The 22857-nt window shown below is 47.8% G+C and overlaps 1 protein-coding gene across 2 annotated transcripts in view; it reads right to left on the reverse strand.

The window, feature by feature from the left end:
- Kcnk1 (potassium two pore domain channel subfamily K member 1) overlaps nt 1–10913 on the reverse strand; it is a 38850-nt gene extending 27937 nt beyond the window's left edge. Inside the window, exons 1-2 of one of the 2 annotated variants that reach the window (XM_052727568.1) lie at nt 10816–10913; nt 9590–9998 (exon numbers count right to left, since the gene is read on the reverse strand). In XM_052727568.1, coding sequence (XP_052583528.1) covers nt 9590–9998; nt 10816–10851 — 445 coding nt within the window. In that variant the 5' untranslated portion in view covers nt 10852–10913. Of the gene's footprint in view, nt 1–9589; nt 9999–10115; nt 10280–10815 lie in introns of those variants that run through there. The other variant, XM_052727569.1, reaches the window with a different exon arrangement.
- Between the last annotated feature and the right edge of the window lie 11944 nt (nt 10914–22857).

The raw sequence follows: 22857 nt of genomic DNA on the forward strand, positions 1-22857 counted from the left end.
TGCAGCCCATCCTACAAGAACCCCAAGTTCAATGGTCTATGGCTGGATGCCAGGCCTTATCCCAGTCAGTATAACCATCATTCTCCTCTGTCCTTTTAGCCTTGCTAGGGAAAATCTTCTAGAACATGTCACCCATTCCCTCAAAATCCACCAGGGCTCCCCACCGCGCTCAGAGCAAGCAAGGATGGTGCTGCAATCTGTCTCTCTCCTGATCCTGGAGCCTCACTTGGCCCTGCTTATAATGGCTTTTTGGCCATGCTACCAAGTGCAGGTAGAAAGCTAAACATCTGGGAAGGGTATGAAGCAGGGTTAGGCTGAAAGGACAAAACCTTGGCAGAACCCACTGGTAAGAGGACCAGAGTCCTGTGTGCCATGCCCAGAACCCACCTCAAAGAGGACCTGAGTCCTGTGTGCCATGCTCAGAACCCACTGGTAAGAGGACCTGAGTCCTGTGTGCCATGCTCAGAACCCACTGGTAAGAGGACCTGAGTCCTGTGTGCCATGCTTAGAACCCATCAGTAAGAGGACCTGAGTCCTGTGTGCCATGCTCAGAACCCACTGGTAAGAGGACCTGAGTCCTGTGTGCCATACTCAGAACCCACTGGTAAGAGGACCTGAGTCCTGTGTGCCATGCTCAGAACCCACCTCAAAGAGGACCTGAGTCCTGTGTGCCATGCTCAGAACCCACTGGTAAGAGGACCTGAGTCCTGTGTGCCATGCTCAGAAACGTATAACCTCTTTCAGCTGCACTACAAACCTAACCAGAGTCATAAGAAACTTCAAGAGACTCCAACAGAACAAGAAGAATGTACAGAGGCCGTGAAATCATCAATACAAAAGACACATCACAATTGGAGCCGCCAACCTTGTCTCCACAGAACAACCCCACACTTTTCTTCTTTTTGAGACAGTGTCTTATGTAGCCCAGGCTGGCCCCAGACTCACCAAATTCCTCTTGCCTCTGCCTCCTGAGTGCTGGAATTATAGGCGTACGCCAGCACACTACGTTTGTGCAGTGCTGAGGACTGAACCCAGGACTTTGTGCATGCTAGGCAAGCACTCTACCAACTGATCCGCATCTCAGGTGTGATCCATTGGCTGCATTCAGAGACAGTCTGAGAGGCCTTGTGTGAGTTTGTCTTTCTCTCCACTGAATTCACCAGCTGACCCAGTGGCTGAATCTGCAGAGCTGTGTCGGTCACTCTTCTCATTGCTATGGCAGAGTATGTGGCTAAAGCAGCTGAAGAAAGGGTCCACTTGGGCTCAGAGTGTGGGTGCAGACCATCATGGTGGGAAGGCATGGCAATAGTGTGAGGTCATAGTGCATCCCTGGTCAGGAAGCAGAGGGATGCATGCCAGTGCCCAGCTCACCTTCTCCTTTTTATTCAGTCTAGGATTCCAGCCCATGGGATGGTGCCACCCACATTTAGGGTGTGTCTTCCCATCTCAATTAACCCAGTCTAGAAACTCCCTTACAGACACGCCCAGAGACTTGTCTCCTAGGTGACTCCAGATGTGGTGCTGACAATCCTAACCATCAAAGGAGCATTCTGAGGGCAGGCCTTTAATTTGCATCCCCGTAGACCAGGTAACTAGGAAGCACAAACTGCCCAGGGTCCAGCAGATGACAGCAAAGCAAACTGCAAAGCATGGCTAATGTCCAGCCGGAGCCAGCTGACCTCGTCAACGTAGCAAGAGTCAGTTTTGCAAGTTAAAGCACAGCAGCACAGTAACACTAGAAAATAACGGAAAAACTTGCCAGCCCAATTCCCCACCCTGAGAGAATCTCACAGCCCTCTCAGGAGCATATACATACAACCTGAAGCTCCCCTCTCCCCTGGCCCTTCTGTAGACCTCCGGTCAGGGTCACATCCCACCAGCAGCCTACTGACTAAGTGGCCACCAACTGCAAGGACATGATCTTAGAATCAACGGGGAAGGTCAGAGCCTAGCTGAGTCTAGGGCAGAGGAGAGGTGCAGGAGAGCAGAGGACTCCTACACCATGTGCTCGCTGAGGGAGGCCACCTTCACCTCCTGCTGGACACAGACCATGTAAACCCTGCTTCCACGCTGCAAGGGTCCGACTGTAATTGCTGTGACAATTGACTCTGATTGTCAACTTGATAGGATCTAAAATGCCCTGGGAGGCAAACCTCTGAGCATGTCTGTGCGAGAGTTAGACTGGTTAACTGAGATGGAAAAATGCCCCCTGAATGTCCAAACAGCATCCCATGGGCTGGGGTAGTGGAGGGCACCACAATGAGAAAGCAGATAGACACCAGCAGCCGTCTCTTGGTACTTCCTCACTACAGACACCGTGTGACCAGCTGTCTCACGTTCCTGCTGTCAGACCTTTCCAGAAGACTGTGTGCCCTCGGACACTGAGTCAAAAGAAACCTGTCTTTCCTTAACTCACTTCAGTCGGATACTTTGCTGCAGCAATGGGAAAAACCACTGATGCGGTGGCCATTTATGAGTGCCACTTGAAAATAAAATCCAGCAGACTGCCACTCTCCCCATGCTAAGGGGAACATCTGGGGTCAACTGTGTGTCTGTCCCTGAGGCCAGCCTTGTGCTGGGAGGTGCCTCTTGAAATACTTTATTTTGGAATAGGTCGACAGAACTGACTGAGGGTAACTCCACCAGCTCTGGCCTGGAGAGCGTCAACTGTGTCCTGCAGATTACAGACCCTCTCCCCGACACCACAGTCCAAGCTGCAGACACTCTCCCTTTCCACACAGTGTCCTGAGGGCCTCATTGTTCTCACTGGGTTAACAGCACAGCACGGGGGAAGATTCTATTCCTAACATAACTCGAAGTTCTGTTATTAAAAGCAAAGGCGCAGTTTCTTGAAATCCACGGCCATTTGGTTGTAACAGTATGTTCCAAGTTCTATAAATAGGCACGAGAACAGCAAGTTTTGAGATTAAGGGTAAAAAAACTCTGAGATATTGAAATACTGAAGATCTTATGTAGTACAAATGGGGTGGGTTTACATAATTAAGCATAAACATTTGTTCTCCTCTACCAATGCTGGCTAGAAGCTCTCACAGAATTTCTTATATACTCGTGTGTGTGAGGGTGTGTGTGTGTGTGTGTGTGTGTGTGTGTGTGTGTGTGTGTGCACCTCTGTTCAAGTGTATGCCCATGGGGCACAGAGGCTGGAGGAGGATGTTGGGTGTCCTGCTCTATCCTGAGAACAGGTCTCTTACTGAACCTGAGGCTGGACTGACAAAATCGAGTACCAGAGATCTTCCTGGCTCTGCCTCCTGCAGAGCTGAGGGTGACGGTGTGGGCTGCTGATTTGAGTGCTGGAGGCCTGAATTCAGGTCCTCATGCTTGCACAGCAAGACCCCCACCCCCAATCGCACACTGTTCTTAAACAGGAGCATGTTGACGTGTGTTTTTTGGCTCAAGGGCATCCGTATCTCTATTTGGCTCTGCAAGAGTGATGTCCCGTTTGAGTACAGTGCACGGGGCTTACAAGAGCGAAGATTTAGAAAAAAAAAAAAAAATCTGTTTCTGTTTTCTTTTCTCTGCTTTCCTTCCACAGTGCCAGGATTACAGGTGTGATTCCCACACCCTGGAAACTTCTGTTTCTTCTGTTCCTGTGTCTGACCCCTCCCACCTCTCTCTTTCTCTCTCTCTCTCTAAAAAAAAAAGACCAAAGACCCTGCTTCTTTGCTAGGGCTTCAGTTGCACAAGAACACAGACTGATGCTCTAAAACAGAAATTTACTTTCTACTTCATCACAGCCCCAAAGGCTGGTCATCAAGGTGCTAGCAGGTTGAGCTTTTTCTGAGGCTTCTCTGGCTGGCAGGTGCCACTTTCTGGCTGGATCCTCATTTTCCACTTATCACTCTTTCCAGTCCTCTATCTCTACACCCAGGCCCTGCTGGAGGTTTCCAGGTTAGGACTTGAGCACAGGAGCTTGTGGTAGACACAGTGAGGCCTGCAACAACCTTGAGCAGCCACTGGCTAAGAGAGATTGAGCTCCTCATCAAGATAAAGCCAGGTCGCTATAGCTGTGAGCTAAGCAGAGGCATCAGCCGGTTGGTTTTCAGTCTCCACCTCTGTACCGTGAGATGGTGCTAGGAGAGTGATGAGTGTCCACAGCCCGGAGCACTCTTTAGATTTCACGTGAGTTTTGTGGGTTGTGATCTGTCTGTCTTCCCACTGCCTGTCTCCTGCGATTTCCTGCAGCTGTGCCTCCCCACTTTAGTTCCCGTGGGCTCACAAAACCACACAATCCAATGGATGAAAACTGAGACCTGGGCTGGCAAGATGACTCAGCAGTTAAGAGCCCGTCCTGTTCTTGCAGAGGACCCAAGTTCACTCCCCAGCACCCGTGTCAAGCAGAGGGGTCACACAACCACCTAGAACTCCTGCTCCAGACAATCACACACCCTCTTCTGGCCTCTGGTGACACCTGCACTCATGTGTACATAATTATACATAAACATACACATCATTTAAAATAAATCTAAAAAAGAGAAACAGAAACCAACAAGTTCTCCAGAGGAGCCAAAGCTTATACTCTGCCTGCAGGGATTACAGCCCCACACTGGCTGATAGAGACTTCCTTATTGATTTTTTGCTTTCATTCTTGTTCTAGATCGAACATATACTGTCCTTTGATTTGGTCTGGTTTTGCTGAGACAGGATCTGATGTAGCTGAGGCTAGCCCTACACTCCTGATCCTCTATTTCTGAAGTGCTGGGATGACCAGCATGTACCACAATGGTCTGTGTTCATGTTTGATAAATAACCCCAGTGTGAAGCACGGCTTTGTTGCCCTTCAGAAAGAATGGGGCTGTGTCACAGACTTTGTGACATCCTACAATTAACTATTGGTTTCCCAGCAGGCTTGCTGGGGGTCAGTGTCTTAGAGGTGGCATCTAGTTTAACAGCCCCAGGAGATATGCAGAGCCCGGTTCCAGCTGTCTTATGGCAAGGGAGCAAAAGCAAAGGGGTACTCACAGAGCTCACAGACTCTCAGGGCTCCTTCCAGAACATTCCTAACAGGTGTCTGGAACTTGCTCTGTAAAGACTTAGAGAACAGCTGGTTTAGGGTGTGTGGCCCGATGGTTTCCACGACAACCATTCAACTCCTCCAGACCGCAGCCATAAGGAACACAGAAGTGACAGGTGTGGCTGAGGTCAATAGACTTCTTACACACTATGATTGGCGTCAACTTTTATTGTGTTGGGAAAACTTAACTTCTGCTATTTTCCCTAATTGTTTGAAAAGATGAAGACCATGCTTCAGGACTCCTGAAGCTGTGGGTGTAGCTTATGTATCAGGTGCTAATGGTCCATGTCTGTCACAGACTTCTCACAAACACTGCCTGAGGGTAATGATACATTTTCCTTACTGACAACAGTTTTAAAACTGAGGATCAGGCACCACCCCTCTATTACCTGATCCCACCCCTTTAAAAAAAAAAAAAAAAAAAAAAACAGTGCTCAGGTAGTTGCTCCCCTGACTAATGCAACGCCCAGGTCACAATAACCCAAACAATTCTTTCTTCTTGGACACTTCTTTTGTTTTGATTTGTGTGTGTGTGTGTGTGTGTGCAAGACAGAGAGAGAGAGAGAGAGAGAGAGAGTCTTACTCTGTAGTCCAAGCTGACTATGAACTCTCAGCAATCCTTCTGCCTCAGCTTCTCTAGTACTGGGAATATAAATGTGAGCCACCGCACCTGGCTTTCCTGGCTTTAGACGAGTTTTAAAGCTTTTCTTCACAAGCAGGCAAAGGCACTCATCTGCAGATAGCAGAACAGACTCTCATGTGGACCACACATTGCTGAAGAAACGAAAGGTAGAGACATCGTACACACTGTCTGAATCCAAATACTGCATTTACCAGGCATCCATCATCACGCTGTGGCCACGCCTGCAGGGGTGCAAGAGAAAGCAAGCCCAGTCCACCAGCAGCATACATTGCTCTTAGGAATGAATGGCAGCTAAGCCTGGTGTGCAGGCCTTCCACCCCAGCTACCCCAGAAGTTGAGACAAGTCGATTTCAAGTTCAAGGCCTGCCTGCCTGGGCTACAGAGAGAGCCTGAGCAGCCTAGAGAGATTCCATCTCAAACAAACAAAAAAAAAAATGTACGGAAAAGGTCCAGGAATGCAGCTTAGTGCTTCCCTAACAAATGTGAGGCCTGCCTGGGGTTTAAGACCCAGAGGTACAACAAAACAAAACAATGACAAACAGAAGGGAGTGAGGGAGGGTGGGAGAGAGAACTCAGAATGAATGACATGGCTGAAAGTGGCAGACACATTAGCAGAGTTATCTCTTACTCCCCGAGAACCCAAATGTTATTCCTTGTATTGAAGGTGCATGGGGCTGCAGTATAGAAGGTGCATGGGGTTGCAGTTTAGAAGGTGCATGAGGTTGCAGTTTAGAAGGTGCATGGGGCTGCAGTATAGAAGGTGCATGAGGCTGCAGTATAGAAGGTGCATGAGGCTGCAGTATAGAAGGTGCATGGGGCTGCGGTACAGAAGGTGCATGGGGCTGCGGTACAGAAGGTGCATGGGGCTGCGGTACAGAAGGTGCTTGGGTGCTGTGGCCTCTTTTCCTTGTGTGCCCCCCTTTCCTCGGAAAAGCCTGGCACAGGTACACCCTTTTCTCTGCTCTCACGTGGCTTCCAGTGCTGTTCTGAAGTCTCAGTTGAAACAAGGTTGATAACATTTGAGGCTGTTCCACCACATTTGTAGAAGGAGCAGAGTGGGAAGGCTATTGCTCTGTTCTCTTCAGTCTTCTCCCAGAGTAGGCCTGCTCTGAAGGGACCCTCATTCCAGGAGAGCCCACCCTATACACAGAAAGTGGAAATGTCCATATGCATTGTTGCCGTGACGCTTAAGTGGACAGAAAGTAAGTGTGCATGCCTCTCCGTGTCTGGTGTCTCAGCCAAGAGCCTTGAAGTGAGGGAAAGCAACCATCTTGCTTCCTCTACCAGGCGTTCATTCCTTTAAGGATAACATGGTGCCCTGTGATTACTGAAGCCTTCCATCCAAGCACTAACCAGGCCCCACCCTGCTTAGCTTCCAAGAAGAGGCACATTCAGAGTATGGCTGTAGACCAGTGAGGAATTAGGCTATCCTGAAACTTCTTCTACATGGACCAGGAAGACATCACCCATTTCCTTCCATCGATGAAAGTTGGTGCTGGGAGGGCAAGCAGACTCCGATAAAAGCACTTGTTAGCCTATGCTACAAAAAATGGCAGCCAGCAAGGGCATCTTTATGGGTTTTACTATTGTTCTGATTCACTTAGAAGTGAGAGACAAGGTCTCACCCACTACCTAATCTAAACTAGCCTCAAAATCCCAGTAATCCACCTGCCTCAGTTTCCCTAGTGCCAAGACTAGAAATATACACCACCAAGCCCAGCAGAAAGACAGCTTTGTGAAGCCTATCATTACCATGCCAGACAAGAGTTTACTGTTAAAGGCACGTGACTAATTCCTGCCTGAGACAGGGGTAACTCCGGTGCGTCAGAGCTCCTGCTTCTCTTGCAGAAAACACTTTCTTAGCAATGAAACCTATCAGCTTTAATCTTAGCGCTGTCTGTATTTCTGCCACAAAAGCATTTTGGAAACCATAAGGGCTATCAAATGTGTCTTCTGATGGCATCAGCTCAAAACCGAGAGAGGAGGGACTTTGCCTCACAGTAGTGTGTTCATAAGGAGATCTCACTGATCAGCTGGTTTTACAAACCAAGAGTCTCCCCTTTTGTCTGGCTTATCCCTAAATGCCCCTTGCTCTCATTTCTTAAATGAACTCTTGTTCCACCTCCAGAGTTCAGACTTTCTTTCTCAGGAATGACAATGCAATCCGAATACCAATAATCAAGCACACACACACACACACACACACACACACACACACACACACACTCACACACAACTAGTCCAGGTGTTGTAATGCTTCCTAATCATAGGGGACGTGTTGCACATTAAATAGACAATTACTTCCCAGAAGAAAGAGTCTGACCTAGTTTTTGACATATAATTCAGGGTACATAGGATACCCCGATTATACAAGAACTTCTACACTACCTGCAAACCCCACCCAGGAAAAGCATACTTTCTTTTCCTTATGGCACTTCTTATCCTTGCCCTGTTCCCAGGCCCCGTAAGAGCAGTTTTCATTTTCAAACTGCTCACCCAACATTGTGCGCCAGTTGTGAACTTTCTGTAAATATGCATGTCTATGGAGAATGAGGGATTTACACTCTGGCACCAACAGAATTCAAAAAGACCTGACTGACTCACCTGAGGAACTGGGTGATGTTGAGATAAAACCTGGACTGTGGGCAGCAGGGGAGGAGCAGACTTTCCTTTGGAAAGTGGGCCAACAGGTTTGTCTTGCTTGGGCATCCGTTTAACACAGTTTTAAAATACCACAATACAGTTCAGCACTCTCCCCGGGTTTGTAGCGAGTGCTTGTAGCAAGTGCGGTAACTCATCCCCGATTTCTGAACAATACATTTACCTGATCTGGCTGGAGAGCGTGTGTTTACTCATTATTGGGTCATTAATAAAATAATTTACTGGCCACAGCCCAAAGGAGGTTGTGAAGGAAGGGCCAGTCGGAGAGGCAGCGGAGGGTGAAGGAAGGGCTGGAGGAACCCAGGTGATGTTGACTCACTTGGAAAGGTGGGGCAGGGGCATAACACGCTGTTCCTGGCAAGAACTCTCAAGGCCCAGATTCCAGAGTGTCCCTGGGCACTGTGTGACCTTGTGCCTGCCAAAAGGGACCATTTCAAAGATTGGATCTCATGCCTAAGAAGGGACAGTACCGAGGCCCTTTAACAGCCCCTCTAGCAGTCCACGCACCTAGTCATGTCCTCGGTAGCCTGCACGCATGGCTAGCCACCACTGACAAAACCTGGCCTTTCTTCCTCTAGTCTAACTGGTGCTCCCCGGCGCATGTATGTTCAGCTGGATTTCTAAGCCTCCTGCAGAAGGTGGAGCCTCAAAGTAAGTGGAGAGCCGAACACACCTGAAGCTGAGTCAGGAAGCCCCACAGTGTGGGGTCCAGATCAAGTCAAACCCCCTTCCCCACTCCCACCATCCTCCTACTCTGAAACCCCATAGGCCTGTCTGCTCAGAGGTCACCTGCAAAAAGCACAGTGATGTCACCACTGTCCCCAAAACAGATCCAAAGAAGCTGAAATAGGTCTACAGTAGGGAAGTGGGTGTCCCCTCACAAAGGTGACCCATCCAAGTGTCATTACTAGATTCCTCAGCCTGGGGTCTCTAGGATGGAGCCAGCAGGGGGATGAACACTCCTTGAACACTCTCAGTCACCCCTAGCCCTGCTGCTCAGTTTCTAGGACAGGATGTCAGGGACCCACCCGCCCCATCAACTCAGGGTCCCCGGCAAGTAGGGGAGCAGCGAAAGAGGCCCCTGCAGCAGCTAGGTCCAGGGTGTTAGAGACTACTCCCGAAGAGTTACAGCTGCAACACCACGTAGTGCTCCGAGGTCACCTCGCTGGCTGCCACTGCGGGCCACCGCGGGATGCGCCCAGGGGAGGCCTGGGGTCGCCGGGGACAGCGCAAGGTGGCAGCAGTGGCCCTACCTGTGGTGGAGAGCACCGTGCTGGCGAAGAAGAGCGCCGAGGTGAAGTCCCAGTTCCAATTGCCAGAGGCGTTGCTGAGCACCGACACTCCATAATTGCTGGCCTCCAGCACGCGGCCCAGGAACTGCTCCAGCTGCGGCTCCGACAGACACTCGTGCTCCTCCAGGAAGCGCCGCTTCAGCTTGCGCAGCTCCTGGCGCAGCAGGTCCTCGTAAGGCAGCTCCACGGACGAGAAGACCACGGCGCCGAACACCAGGTAGAGCAGGTAGCCCAGCACCAGGAAGCCGAAGCACCAGGCCGAGCGGTGCCGCTCCACCAGGCGCACGCACGAGCTGCCAGCCAGGGACTGCAGCATCTTCCCGGCGCCCGCGGCCCCGCGCCTCCCGCCGCCGCTCCCTTTCCTGGTTCCCTGCAAATAGAAGAGGCCAGATGATGTGGCGGTGACGTGGTTGCCGGCTCAGGTAGCGGAGCCGGCAGAGCGCGCGCACCCACTTGGCGGGAGCTGTTAACTGCCCGCGCCCCCTACCTGGCTTCCTAAACCGGGAAGTGCAGTTTTGGTGGCGCTAGACTCTGGCCTGAGGCTGCCTGGCTCGCTCTTCTCCTCCCCAGTGCAGTCAGCAGGCACTGAGCCGTGTATGTGTGAGTGTGTGTGTGTGTGTGTGTGTGTGTGTGTGTGTGTGTGTGTGTGTGTGTGTGTGTGTGTGTGACTTCTGAGCAACAGTGCTTGTCCACCCAGGCCCTATCCTAGTTAGTTTTGTCCCCCAGGCATTCCTCCTGATTAAAGCCGCGTCGCCAAATACCAAGGGTACAAACAGATACTGCCTTCCTCTGTCTTGTTGGCTGGACAGCTGAGCCATTTGCTGCCCAGACTATTGAAAATTCAGGAACCTCACTATAAAAAGCAACTTGAAACCTCTTCCGACCCTCAACCTCCACCTGTAACAGAAAGGATCTCTCTGAGGGTGAAGAAGAGGTCTAAAACTTTAAAACAAAGCCTCTGGATTTTGGTTTTAACAATGCCCCCAATTCCGGGCACTCTATAGCCAGGGGACAGAAATGAAAATGTGGACTAGTACTGATACTCTAGTACTGATGGTGCTTCAAGGGTCACAAAAGGGTGTGTGTGTGACCTGACTCTGACACTTCCTACAGAAAGATAGTCCTATACATAGGACTCACCGTAACTGTATCTTACCCATATATGCCATATCATACATCATACTTACTATCTTAGGGTTTCTATTGCTGTGAAGAGACACCATGACCACAGCAACTCATAAAGAAGACCATTTAACTGGGGCTGGCTTACAACTGAGAGGTTTAGTCCATTTTCATCATGACGGGAGCATGGTGGCAGGCAGGCAGATGTGCTGGAGAAGGAGCCGAGAGTTCTCCATATGGATCCGCAAGCAGCAGGAAGACAGACAGACACTGGGCCTGGCTTGAGCATTTGCAACCTCAAAGTGACACACTTCCTCCCACAAGGCCACGCCTCCTCCCACACCTCCTAATAGTGCCACTGCCTCTGAGCCTATGAGGGCCATTCTGATTCAAACCACCATTCTCACGTATGAAGATGTGTTCATGTCATTATGAACACACAGAGTCAAGAATTACGGGCATTCTAAAGACTGCTTTACAGGAGGGTAGAAGCAGGGGAGACAGCTTAGCTGGTGACGCGCTTGAATCCCCAGATTTGAGGTCAGATCCTCACAACACATATGAAACAACCTCAAGTCCTAAGAGCAAGCACTTGTAACCCAGCACTGAGGGGACAGAAACAGTGGAGCCCCTGGGGGTGCTGGTCATCCAGCTTTGCTAGCTCAGGTTCACGGAGAGAAGGCATAAAAACACCTGACACAGATCTTGAAACTGTGCTTGCAGGTTCTGACAGTCTTCTTATTAAAGGTGGAGTTGGGTCCCCTGTGTGCTGTGGAATGTTCTGTATGGCAAATGTGTTGCTAATTAGTTAATAAATAAAACACTGATTGGCCATTGGCTAGGCAGGAAGTGTAGGCGGGACAAGGAGGAGAATAAAGCTGGGAAGTGGAAGGCTGAGTCAGAGAGACACTGCCAGCCGCCACGATGAGAAACAGCATGTGAAGGTGCCGGTAAGCCACGAGCCATGTGGCAAGGCATAGATTTATAGAAATGGATAAATTTAAGCTGTAAGAACAGTTAGCAAGAAGCCTGCCACGGCCATACAGTTTGAAACCAATATAAGTCTCTGTGTTTACTTGGTCGGGTCTGAGGGGCTGTGGGACTGGCAGGTGATAGAGATTTGTCCTGACTGTGGGCCAGGCAGGAAAACTCTACCTAGAAAGTGACTTGAGACTGTTCCAACTGGCAGACTTCGTTAGAGGAGAGAGACACTGGGTGACTTTTAAGGGTGGGTCATACAAACTGCAGCTGGTGACCTTGACCCCTGGAACATTCCTCCAGTCAGGGAGCCCGAGCCATGGTAGGAAATCCACACATAGGTGTTCCAGGTGGCAATCTGTTCGAGTCCAACTTCCTGACCATTTCAGTGAGACAGTAGCTTATCCCCAGTCATCCAGACCCAGCATCCAGGGGACCTATTATTTGTACGTGTCCCCTGGACCAGATACATCTGCCCTCTCGACTCTGCCTGAGAGGTACTTGTTTTAAATCACTGAGTCTTGTGTTAACTTGTTACACTCTAATAAACAACCAGCGCAAGCTGCATCTGGGCTGGGCTTTAAAGGTCATTGTTAGAAGTTTTCTTTTAGATGAGCAGTGCATGCTTCTAATCCCAGTGCTGGGGAGGTGGAGACAGACAGATCCCTGGCAGTTGCTGGCCAGTCAATCCGGTCTACTTGGTGAGTTCCAGCTCAGTGAGAGACCCTGCCTCAAAAACAAGGTGATGGATGCCTAATAAAAGACACACAAGGTTGTTCTGTTTGTCTTCCACATGTACACACACACACACACACACACACACACACGAGAGAGAGAGAGAGAGAGAGAGAGAGAGAGAGAGAGAGAGAGAGAGAGAGAGAGAGAGAGAGAACAGTTTCTATAGACAAAGTCTCTTTTCCTTAGTTGCTCATGGGTCCTCATTGTCATCGCTGTGGCAAATACTCTGGAGAAACAACTTTAAGGGAGGAAATGTTTCTCAGGCTTATCATTTCTGTTTTCAAGCCCTGTTTCTTGTTCATTCCTTAACATTAAGCCTGTTCTCAGGCAGTGGCCATCAGCAGTCCAGGATTTTGACCCTTGAGAACGGGAGACAGCAAAGTGATGACAGCCCCACTGAAGACAGGAGTCAGAGATTGGGAAAGTTACATGGTGTGCTCATGTGGAGGACAGAGGACCGGGGGTGGGGAGGGACTGGTCCTCTCCTTCCACCAGATGGGATCTGGGGACTCAACTCAGGTCGCCAGGTTTGGCCACAAGCACCTTTACTCACTGAACCATCCCACTTGTCCAAAAGGACATTTTTTAAAGAGATCTTTTGGATCAGTGAAGTTAAGAGATTTGGTTGTCCAAGAAAAGTTGAATGATACTCTTCAGACTGAAGAGCATTGTCGCCTGGTGCTGGGATTGACAGAAAGAAACAAAGTACACACAAAAAATGTCATTTAAGTTGGCCAACGTGAACGAATGCATTTTCTTAGAGAGAAAAATCAACAGTGTAAGAGAAAACTAATCACACTGTGATGAGGCGCTTGTGATATGTCTAGAAGCAACTGAGATTATTACACTGGGAAGCAAGAAATGCAAATTAAAAGTAGGAGGCATGTTAGATAGGAATAAGCAGGGGGAGAAGTTGCTGAGGAGGTACAGAATGTCAGCTATTAAGTGTAAGTGCTTGGTGGAACAAATTTAACCTTTGCTATACAGCCCAGGCTGGCCTTGAACTCAGGATCCTTCTGCCTCCACCTCTCCAGTGCTGAAATTCCAGTCACAGGTCATCATCCCCGGGGGGGGAAATTGATTTAATGTAGAATCCAGTGCAGACAAACAATTACTACGATTCAATATCAGCAGTCAAATCATCCAGTGAACACGGGGCAAGTGGCTTAAATAAATACCTCAAACAAGACTAGGACAGTGGGAGACACTTAACATAAACCCCATGAAGACGCCACCAACATCCACTGGCATGATTAAAATATTAACAAGAAGGTAAGGACAGGCTTTGAAGCTATGGAGACACTTGAAAAGAGATGGAAATGAATTTGGAAACACCCTGGAGGCTAACAAACAAACAACTGATAATGCCCGGGGAACTTCCCGGAGGGAAGGCAGTACTTTATATCACAGTTGGAGCAGTGGGTACACACGTGGAAATGTTTACGAAGTTGTCACTTGTACCCTGAACGTAATGCCACTGCACATAAATTAGATCTTAAGGGTGGAAAAAGGATTTCTGTTCCAGAAAAAAAAAAAGGCACTGTTCACTGCATTTGAAAAATAAATGAGTCCCTGTACCCTACTAGAGAGCTCCTTACTCATTGGCGTTCATTGCCACTCTGTTCATGGGAGCCAGGAAACGGAGTCAGTGGAGATGCCCATTGCCCGATGAATGGATGATGAGAATGCGGTACATGTGCACAATGGGATTTTATACAGCTGTGAACTAAAATGAAATGATGACATTTGAAGGTAAATGGATGGAACTGGAAAAACATTACACCAAATGAGGCAAACAAGACCCAAAAAGACAAATGCTGTCTGCTCTCCTTTACATGTGGGTCCTATCTTTAGAACTGTAGATGTATATTGTGGGGGTGCTGTGTTTAACTTGTGGTGCATTTAACTTGCGGTGCTTATAGAAGGCAGCAAACTGAAAGGGGACTGTCAGCAGTTTCTGGAAGGAAGACCTTTAGAGGGGACGGCAGAACACGGGTGGTTTGGGTGGTGGGAAGGTGGCGAAGAGAATGGGGCGTTGATGGAGAGTAGAATAGGAGGATAGGGCAGAGGGGTGGGGAAGGATTACTAACACTAAGAATATTTGAAAAATCCTTATGGAGACCCATTCTGTTGTCCCCTTTAGCTGTGGAATCTTCTGTCCACTGGCAAAGCCTTTCTTTGTTTTCAAAAGGGTCATACATACCCATTGTCTCCTTTCTTTTGGGGGACATCTCTGCCTGGAATGAATATTTCTCTTGTCTCTGCTCATCTTCGGTCCTATGCCTGCCTCCTCTAGGAAAGCTTCCCAAGTGACTGCCACTTCTGACCTTGAACTCTCAGAGTGTCCATGGAAGGCCATTCGTGTGGCACTGTGCATCTTGGCTTGTCAGATGAGATTCGTCTCTTGTTCTCTTCTCCTTGACTGAAGAGCTCTCATGAGGGTCTCACAAAAAGACGAGAAAAGAGGCTGGGGACTTAGTTCAGTGGAAGAGTACTTCTCCAGCATACCCAAGACCCTGGGTTCAGTCCTCAGCACTGAAGACAAAGGCAAGACTAGAAAAGGAATGTAGGCAACATAGAATACAGTCTCCATCACATTGAAACAGAAGCCAAGACACTGAAGAGCTGGTGAATAAGAAAGGGGGAAGAATTGACTACAGTGATGCTTCCGGAAGTAGCAGGCCAGTTGCCTTCAAACACTGGAGTAAGGGATGAAAGCAGAGGAAGTTGTAACCACAGGATACATGGTTACTTCTCTGTTGCTATGACCAAATACATGACTATAACTGTAATTAATGAGGTAATTCCATGTAATTTATTTGGTAACCAAGAGAGGTTTATTTCTGGGGTAATTTACAGGCAATCGGGGTCGGTTACAGGATCTGGGAGAGATGAGGTACCATCCAGTGGAGAACTCTGGCTTGGTCTCCCATCCAGCTTCCAAGACCGTGAGGTATCCAGAAGGGGCCAGCACGTATGCACCTCGAGTCTTAAGGGGCTCCCTCTCAGCCACACCCCAGGGGCAGGTCATGGGCAGGTGTGGCAGTCTAGGGACAGTGTTTCAAGGTCAAAGCTGGAACAGCTACCCACTACATATGACACAATCAGCTTTAAGGAAGAAATAGTTACTTGGTTCAGTGTTTGAGAAGTTTCAACACATGGTCCTCGTGTTCACTGATTCTGGGCCCATGCTAAGGCAGAATGTCATGGTGTTGGGCACATATGGCAGAGGTGGGTCACGTCATAGCAGATGGGAGAGGAAGGGACTGGTAACCAAGTATAACCTTCAAAGGTGCAGCCCCCGCCCCGGGCAGTGAGCACACTCTCCAATTAAGCCCTACCTCCTAGAGTTTCCAGAAGTTTGCAAATAACAGCAGTTCCTCACTAGCCATGATCACGCCATTTTGTTGTTTGATCTTTCTTCTCCATCTTGGTTAAACAATGATAATTCCCTAAATAGTTTGAGTTCCGGAACTCAAGTAGCTTGTTTTTGTGGATTCTTCTCCTCTCTCCTCATCTACCCTATTAATGGTGGCCACCAGAGATGTTTTTAATCTCCTGATACTCTGTAACTCTATGACTGGTTACCCCTAGCAACAACCAACTCCAGGTTGAAAACAGGAAACTTCTCAACCCTCTTCCGACTTTCCCTTTTCTTCCCTATAACCACTGCAGCCTGTAAGCGATGGCCAGCTCTGACCCTTACACCAGAGCCCCCCTCTGCAGGACTGTCCCCAAGTGGCTGGCTTCCTTGTCAGTCTCCTTCTCAACATCCTTCCACTCCTGGAGAAAAGTTATTCAATACACAGGCTGTAGGGAATATTCAAATTCAGAACATAACTCTGGTCATTTCATGACGGAGTCCCGAGTTCTGGGGTCCAGAATTGTGCTGTGAGTACTGACATCCAATGTAGAAGACAGGGACCAGGGTAGAAAAAGAAGCTGTGTGCCAAGAGCAGAAATCCTCAGGGCTTGGAAAGTATTGGAGAGGACGGCTGGGAGAGGATGAGTCCCCAGTGGGGGTACCGCCAACTTCTTTATTCTAGTCACAGATTACACCGGCCCCAAATTTCTGGCTCACACATAGACACACACCACTACTGCCACCACTACCACCACCAGCAACCACCATCACCCCACCACCACCACAGTAAGCCAAGTACAGGTGTTGGTCAGGCTGTCAGGATTGCCTGACATGGGGCAGGTAGGGGATGGAAATCTTGATTCTAGATGAGCCATGAACTTCAAGTCAGAGGCTCCTTTTCTTTTGCGGACTTCTTCATTGCCAGCTTCCTTTACTAAGTCCATTTTTATTTGGTGCTTTGAAGTCTGTAGATCATTCCCAAAGAAAAAAGTCATTAGGCAAATTCCTCTGAGTAACGCCATTACAATAACTGCGTAAGTAGGCCAGGCATTGTTATCCAATTTCCACAGCTGAACGAACGGAGAACTTGGAAAATGCCCTGTCAAGGGCACCCTGGGTGGATGTTCCCAGCCTGAGCCTGCCCTCTGAATTGCAGCGCCACAGGGCTCACTGACAAGCCTGCAGGAAGCATGTGTCCCAGACAATCCCCATGCACTTGGCATTAGGTTAGGGAAGGAAACTTAAGGACTTGGTTAGAAACAGCTCTCTCTTGCCACGGCTTCGTCATCTTTCAAGGATCCTCACATCACTGAGAGATACGTTTGACCTTCCCTGAGAACCCTATGAACACAGAGGAACGTTTAAGAAGACAGATAAGGGGAATGCTCCAAAGTGGCTGCATTTGAAGCAATAAGCTGGGGTGTTTGCTGTCTGCTTAGGACAACACCAGAAGCTAAAAGAAAATTAACGTTTGTGGGTCTTGGTCAAAACTTATGAGTTAACCATTCAGAGTTTTCAAATAGCACCCATCTTCCTGAGAGAACAGCCCTGACAATGAACTGGGCACTTCTGCGTGGGAGGCTAGGGAGGAGAAGGCTTCTGAGCCCTCCAAGACTGGAAGTGCAAAGCTTTTTCAAGTTTGTAAGCAAAGCATACAGGAGGAGCAACAGGCATCATGGACCCATCTGTCCATCTGTCTTCAGCTTGTGGAGCAGGTTAGCATTTTACAATCCTTAGTTGAATCATGTGGAATTCTATTTCCAGAAGCAGAACAGCAGTCATCCCTTTACCCTCCCTCCCCTTGACTCTCTCACCTCACCCCTTCTCCTCCTCCTCCTCCTCCTCCTCCTCCTCCTCCTCCTCCACCTCCTCCTCCTCCTCCTGGATTTCTCTGACTATAATCTAAAATGCATGGTCTGCTGTTTCCAAGATGGAGCTCGAGATTGAGGAACCCCTAAGACATTGATTCCCAAATCATGTTGACTGTGTGTTGAAACCAGGGGATTGAGTGTTGGGGCTGCTCTGTCTTGAAGCCATCTCCTCTCAAATGTGGCAAGATGATGAGTCTGCCCTGGACACAGCCACATTTGCCTGTAGAGGAAAAGGCTTTGCTTCCCTGGGGCTGCAAATTGGAAAGAGTTTATCTTAAAACACGTCATTCCTGCAGCTTGCTCCCGAGACGGTGGCCAGCTCTGTTTGTTCTCTTCTATGATAACACCCTTTCTCCCCAGACTAGTTTCCCAGCTTACACAGATTCTGGAGAAACCAGGAGCAGAGATAAGACAGAAAAGTGCGGTGGGTTTTGTTTGTCTGTTTTTGCTTTTTCTTGCCTGAATACTGAAAAATGGTATTCTTCCCTGGGTTCGAATATGTTTCCATGTCCTTAAATCTATAGTTGGAAAAGTATCTGTGGGGATGGAAGGACGGACATAAGGACTGTGCTGATTTCTTAGGTTTGAAATGGTACCAGGATGCTGACAGTGTCCTGTACGTGTCTTCTCAGCTCTCTTCCTAACATTAGAACTAAGCAGAAGCAACTTATACTATGGCTAGAAAAGCAACATAACAGGAAGGCAGTAACAAGGTGTTGTAACCATGGTAACCCAGCATCGAGCATATGGGAAAGACTTTAACATCACACACCATACCACTCCCATGCCTGTGTGAATGAAGATGGGGCTTGGCCCTCTGCTCTGGGAAGAAGAGCAGAAAACCCACTCTGAGGTGAGGCCAACACTTTGATTAAAAAAAACACAAAAGTCTCCCGGGTTCCCGAGTAGTGGTTCACTTAATGAAGGCTCTATTATACCTCATAGAGTGTCCCTCTCAATTAATCATGACAGCTTTATTCTGCAAGCCTGACCCTGCGAGGAATTAATAAAAAAAGAAGTACAATACAGAATCTAGACAATTAAAAACCACTCCATGATGCTGTGGCATTCAGTCCCAAAGGATTTCTATCCTTCAGCTTTTATTTCTCATGTGTACTTAAATCCATCCACCTCAAGAGGCAAGATAGTGTCCCACTCCACTGTAAATCCCCAACATGTAGTGCTGTGTGCATGGTATAGGCCCAGGAAATGTGTGTTGGGAAACAGACACCTTTCCCAAAAAGCCAGGTATCTCTGAACAAACCATGAATGATCACTTTTTATCTTGTCATGCATGTGTGTGTGTGTGTGTGTGTGTGTGTGTGTGTGTGTGTGTGTGTGCGCGCGCACATGTTTGTGTGGGGGGTTGGGGGGGCAAGGATATATATATGTTTATATATATATATATATATATATATATATATATATATATATATGTACATGTACACATGGAGGTCAGATGTCAACCTCGGATGGCATTACTCAGGAGCCATCTACATTATTTTTTGAGACAGGGTCTCTCATAAGACCTGGGGCTCCCAGATTAGGTTAGGCTAGGCTGACCAGTGAGCTCTGGGGATACCTGCCTCCTGATACCTCCCCAGCACTGAGATTACACATTTGATGTTTTCACACATGAGCCCTGGGAACCAAATTCAGATTCTTGTGTTTGCTAGGCTGTCTCCCCAGAACCCTGGCTTTTGAAATCACTGTTGTAAATAATAAATTAAGACAACTATTACCAAAAATTAGCAGATTTCATGCTGACTTAGCCTGTCACTATTTATTAGCTGAGATAGCTCTCAGGGACAGTTACTGAAGTCTGAGACCAGAGAATTCAGGTGACAGGATTGCATGTCTAATTTAATCTCATGGCTGTTCTCCTGTGGTGGCTTAATAGGGTGTGAAGAGGTGTGATTTTGCTTTGGTCAAATAGCTTGTGTCAGGTTCAGAAAAATATACATCAAGCCTCTACACATGACTAGATCTGTGAAGAGCCGCTGTGCTCCTAGGGTCAGTACACAAATTCTATTGATTTTTGAAAATGAATGATGTTGCCTTTGATACAGTTACCACACCATTTTGTGAACTTCCTGGAGCGCTGACTGGTGGCATGCAAAACTGAAAGTCACTCCCTAACCCAGGGCGTGTTTTCAAGGTCTTTTGCACTCTTCATCTTGTGTGGACAGTGACTGTGCCAGGAAGCAAGCATGGCTTCTTAGGACTTGGAAGCCCATGGGTACACCTGTAACATCTAGCTCAGTCTTCCAGGAGCCCAGAGTAGGGGCTGTGGTTTAGAAGAGTGTTCCCCACAAGTCCCCATATTGAAGGTTTGTGCCCCCATTCTCACACCTCCAGGCTTTGATGCTACTGGGAGGTTGTTGGACCTTTAGGAGGTGGGAGGAAGGTGAGTTATTTGAGCTGTGATCCCAGTCTTCTCCTTTCTGTCTACCTCCGGGTTACCATGAGGTGAGCAGTCTCCTCTGCTACTCAGGACCACCAGGATGCAAAGGCAAACACAGACTCAAGGTAACCTAGGCAGCCCACACTGGACTCAACGTCCCCAAACTATGAGTCTCAAGAAACCACTCACGATTTTTTTTAAAGCTGATTCACCTGAGATGTTTGCTACAGGAATGGAGAATGGCCTAACACAGCAGGGCTTGGATCCTTGGCAAAACTGAATGTATTGGAGACGGCCACTGGTCTCTGGGGACAAGACATCCAGGCTTTCAGGAAATAAACATGCATCGTTTAGACTGAGGCAAAGACATGCTGAAGGCAGGGGAACACTGGCACCAGATTATACAGGCCTTGGCCTTTCTTGTCACAGCTCCCATTACAGATCTTCTTGGGTGGCTCCTTCCCTGTGACTTCCTTTAAAAGATGTGTGACCATTTCTCTCAAGCACAGACTTGCAGTGGATACAATATCTAGAATTAAGAAATGAAGCCCCATTCACAGGCTCTTGGCTAAAGCCCTTTAGTCTTTCACCCTTTTGGATTCTCTTAATATGATCCGAGGCTATGCCTTGAAATCAAACACATTAATATTTTTCCACTGAGGGAGGTGTGTAGCCACTCAAAATTGATTGAGTATTATAAGTGGTCTCAGCTCACATCAAAACAAATTTGCTATCAGACAAGGTCAAGGAGATGAGATTCTCATGCCAAATGCATTGTGGGAAATTCTTTTACTTTTCAGGTCCTCTAGCTTTTGGACCTGCAGGTCCCTAGGTGCTCAGCCACTCTCCATTATCCCATGTGACCTCAGCCACACACCTTCTTGAGGAGGAAATAAGGGGTTGCTCCAGAGAAGTCTTTGATCTTTCTACAGCACCTGAGGAATTTTCCAGGATTGCACAGAGGCCACAGGAACCTTCAAGCTGTATCCAGGGAGTCCTTAGTTCCTTAGGACTGTGAGTTGGGAGAAGGCACCACACACACCACCATATGAACAGAAGTGTGATTTTTTTAAATTATTCAATTGCATCCCAGAGGTCCAAATGCAAGACTGTTTTGAGAAATTTCAGAGGCTGAGAATGGACAGAGAAAAGGGTAGCAAATGAGGATTGTTGCAGGAGTGGAACAGGACAAAGGCAGAGGAGGTGGCTTTTGATATTGTGTGAGATGGAGTATTTTCTGATGAGATTCTATTAGCAGGCTCTAAAAAGACAATCAGACGTGTTATTCTAAGAAATCCTGTGGCCTGTTGTAGAAAATATGCCAGAAGCTGCCTCATAAGAAAGCTTTCTTAGTAGGAAGTAGTCTAGAATGCATTGGCACAGGAGACCACTTCCTAAATATAACACCAGTAGCACAGACAATGAGAGCAACAATTAATAAACAGGACCTCCTGAAACTGAGACGCTTCTATATGGCAAAGGACACAGTAAATAAGACAGAACGACAGCCTACAGAATGGGAAAAGATCTTCACCAACCGCACATCTGGCAGAGGGCGGATCTCCAAAATATATAAAAAACTGAAGAAACCAGACGTCAAAATACCAAACAATCCAATTAAAAAATGGGCTACAGATCTAAAGAGAGAATTCTCAACAGAAGAATCCCAAATGGCCAAAAGATATTTAAGGAATTGTTTAACATCCTTAGTCATCAGGGAAATGCAAAACAAAATGACTCTGAGATACTATCTTACACCTGTCAGAATGGCTAAGATCAAAAACACTGAAGACAGCTTATGTTGGAGAGGATATGGAACAAGGGGAACACTTCTACACTGTTGGTGGGAGTGCAAACTTGTACAGCCACTCTGGAAATCAGTATGGCGACTTCTCAGAAAATTGGGAATCAATCTTCCTCAAGACCCAATGATACCACTCTTGGGCATATGCCCAAAGGATGTTCAATCATACCACAAAGACACTTGCTCAACTATGTTCATAGCAGCATTATTCATAATATCCAGAACTTGAAAGCAACCTAGATGCCTCTCAACCAAAGAATGGATAAAGAAAATGTGGCAAATACAGACAATGGAGTATTACTCAGCTGTAAAAAACAATGGCATCATGAAATTTGCAGGCAAATGGATGGAATATCATCCTGAGTGAGGTAACCCAGATTCAGAAAGACAAACATGTGTGTACTCACTCTTAAGTGGATACTAGATGTAAATCAGAGGATAATCAGACTATAACCCACAGCTCCAGAGAAGTTAGGAAACAAGGAGGACCCTAAGAAGGACACATGGATCACTTTGGGAAGGGGAAACAGAGGAGATCCATGAGTAAACTGGAAATGAGGGGTACTAGAAGGGAGGGGATGGGGGATAAGAACATAAGGGAATGAGATGGTCGAGCTGGAACAGGGATGGAGTAGGAGAGCAATGAAAGAAATACCGTGATAGAGGGAAACATGGGGATAGGGAGAAACTGAGTGCTAGGGAAGTTCCCAGGAATCCACAAGGATGATCCCACCTTAGATTACTAGCAATAGTGGTGAAGGTACCTGAACTGGCCTACCCTGGTAATCAGATTGGTGAATACCCTAACTGTCATCATAGAGCCTTCATCCAGTAACTGATGGAAGCAGATGCAGAGATCCACAATCAAGCACCAAGCCGAGCTCTGGGAGTCCAGCTGAAGAGAGGGAAGAGGGATTCTATGAGCAAGGGGCATCAAGATCACGATGG

This window comes from Peromyscus californicus, unplaced genomic scaffold (genome assembly GCF_007827085.1).
Source record: "Peromyscus californicus insignis strain IS unplaced genomic scaffold, ASM782708v3 Scaffold_8__1_contigs__length_139910024, whole genome shotgun sequence".
In the NCBI taxonomy this organism is placed as follows: domain Eukaryota; kingdom Metazoa; phylum Chordata; class Mammalia; order Rodentia; family Cricetidae; genus Peromyscus; species Peromyscus californicus.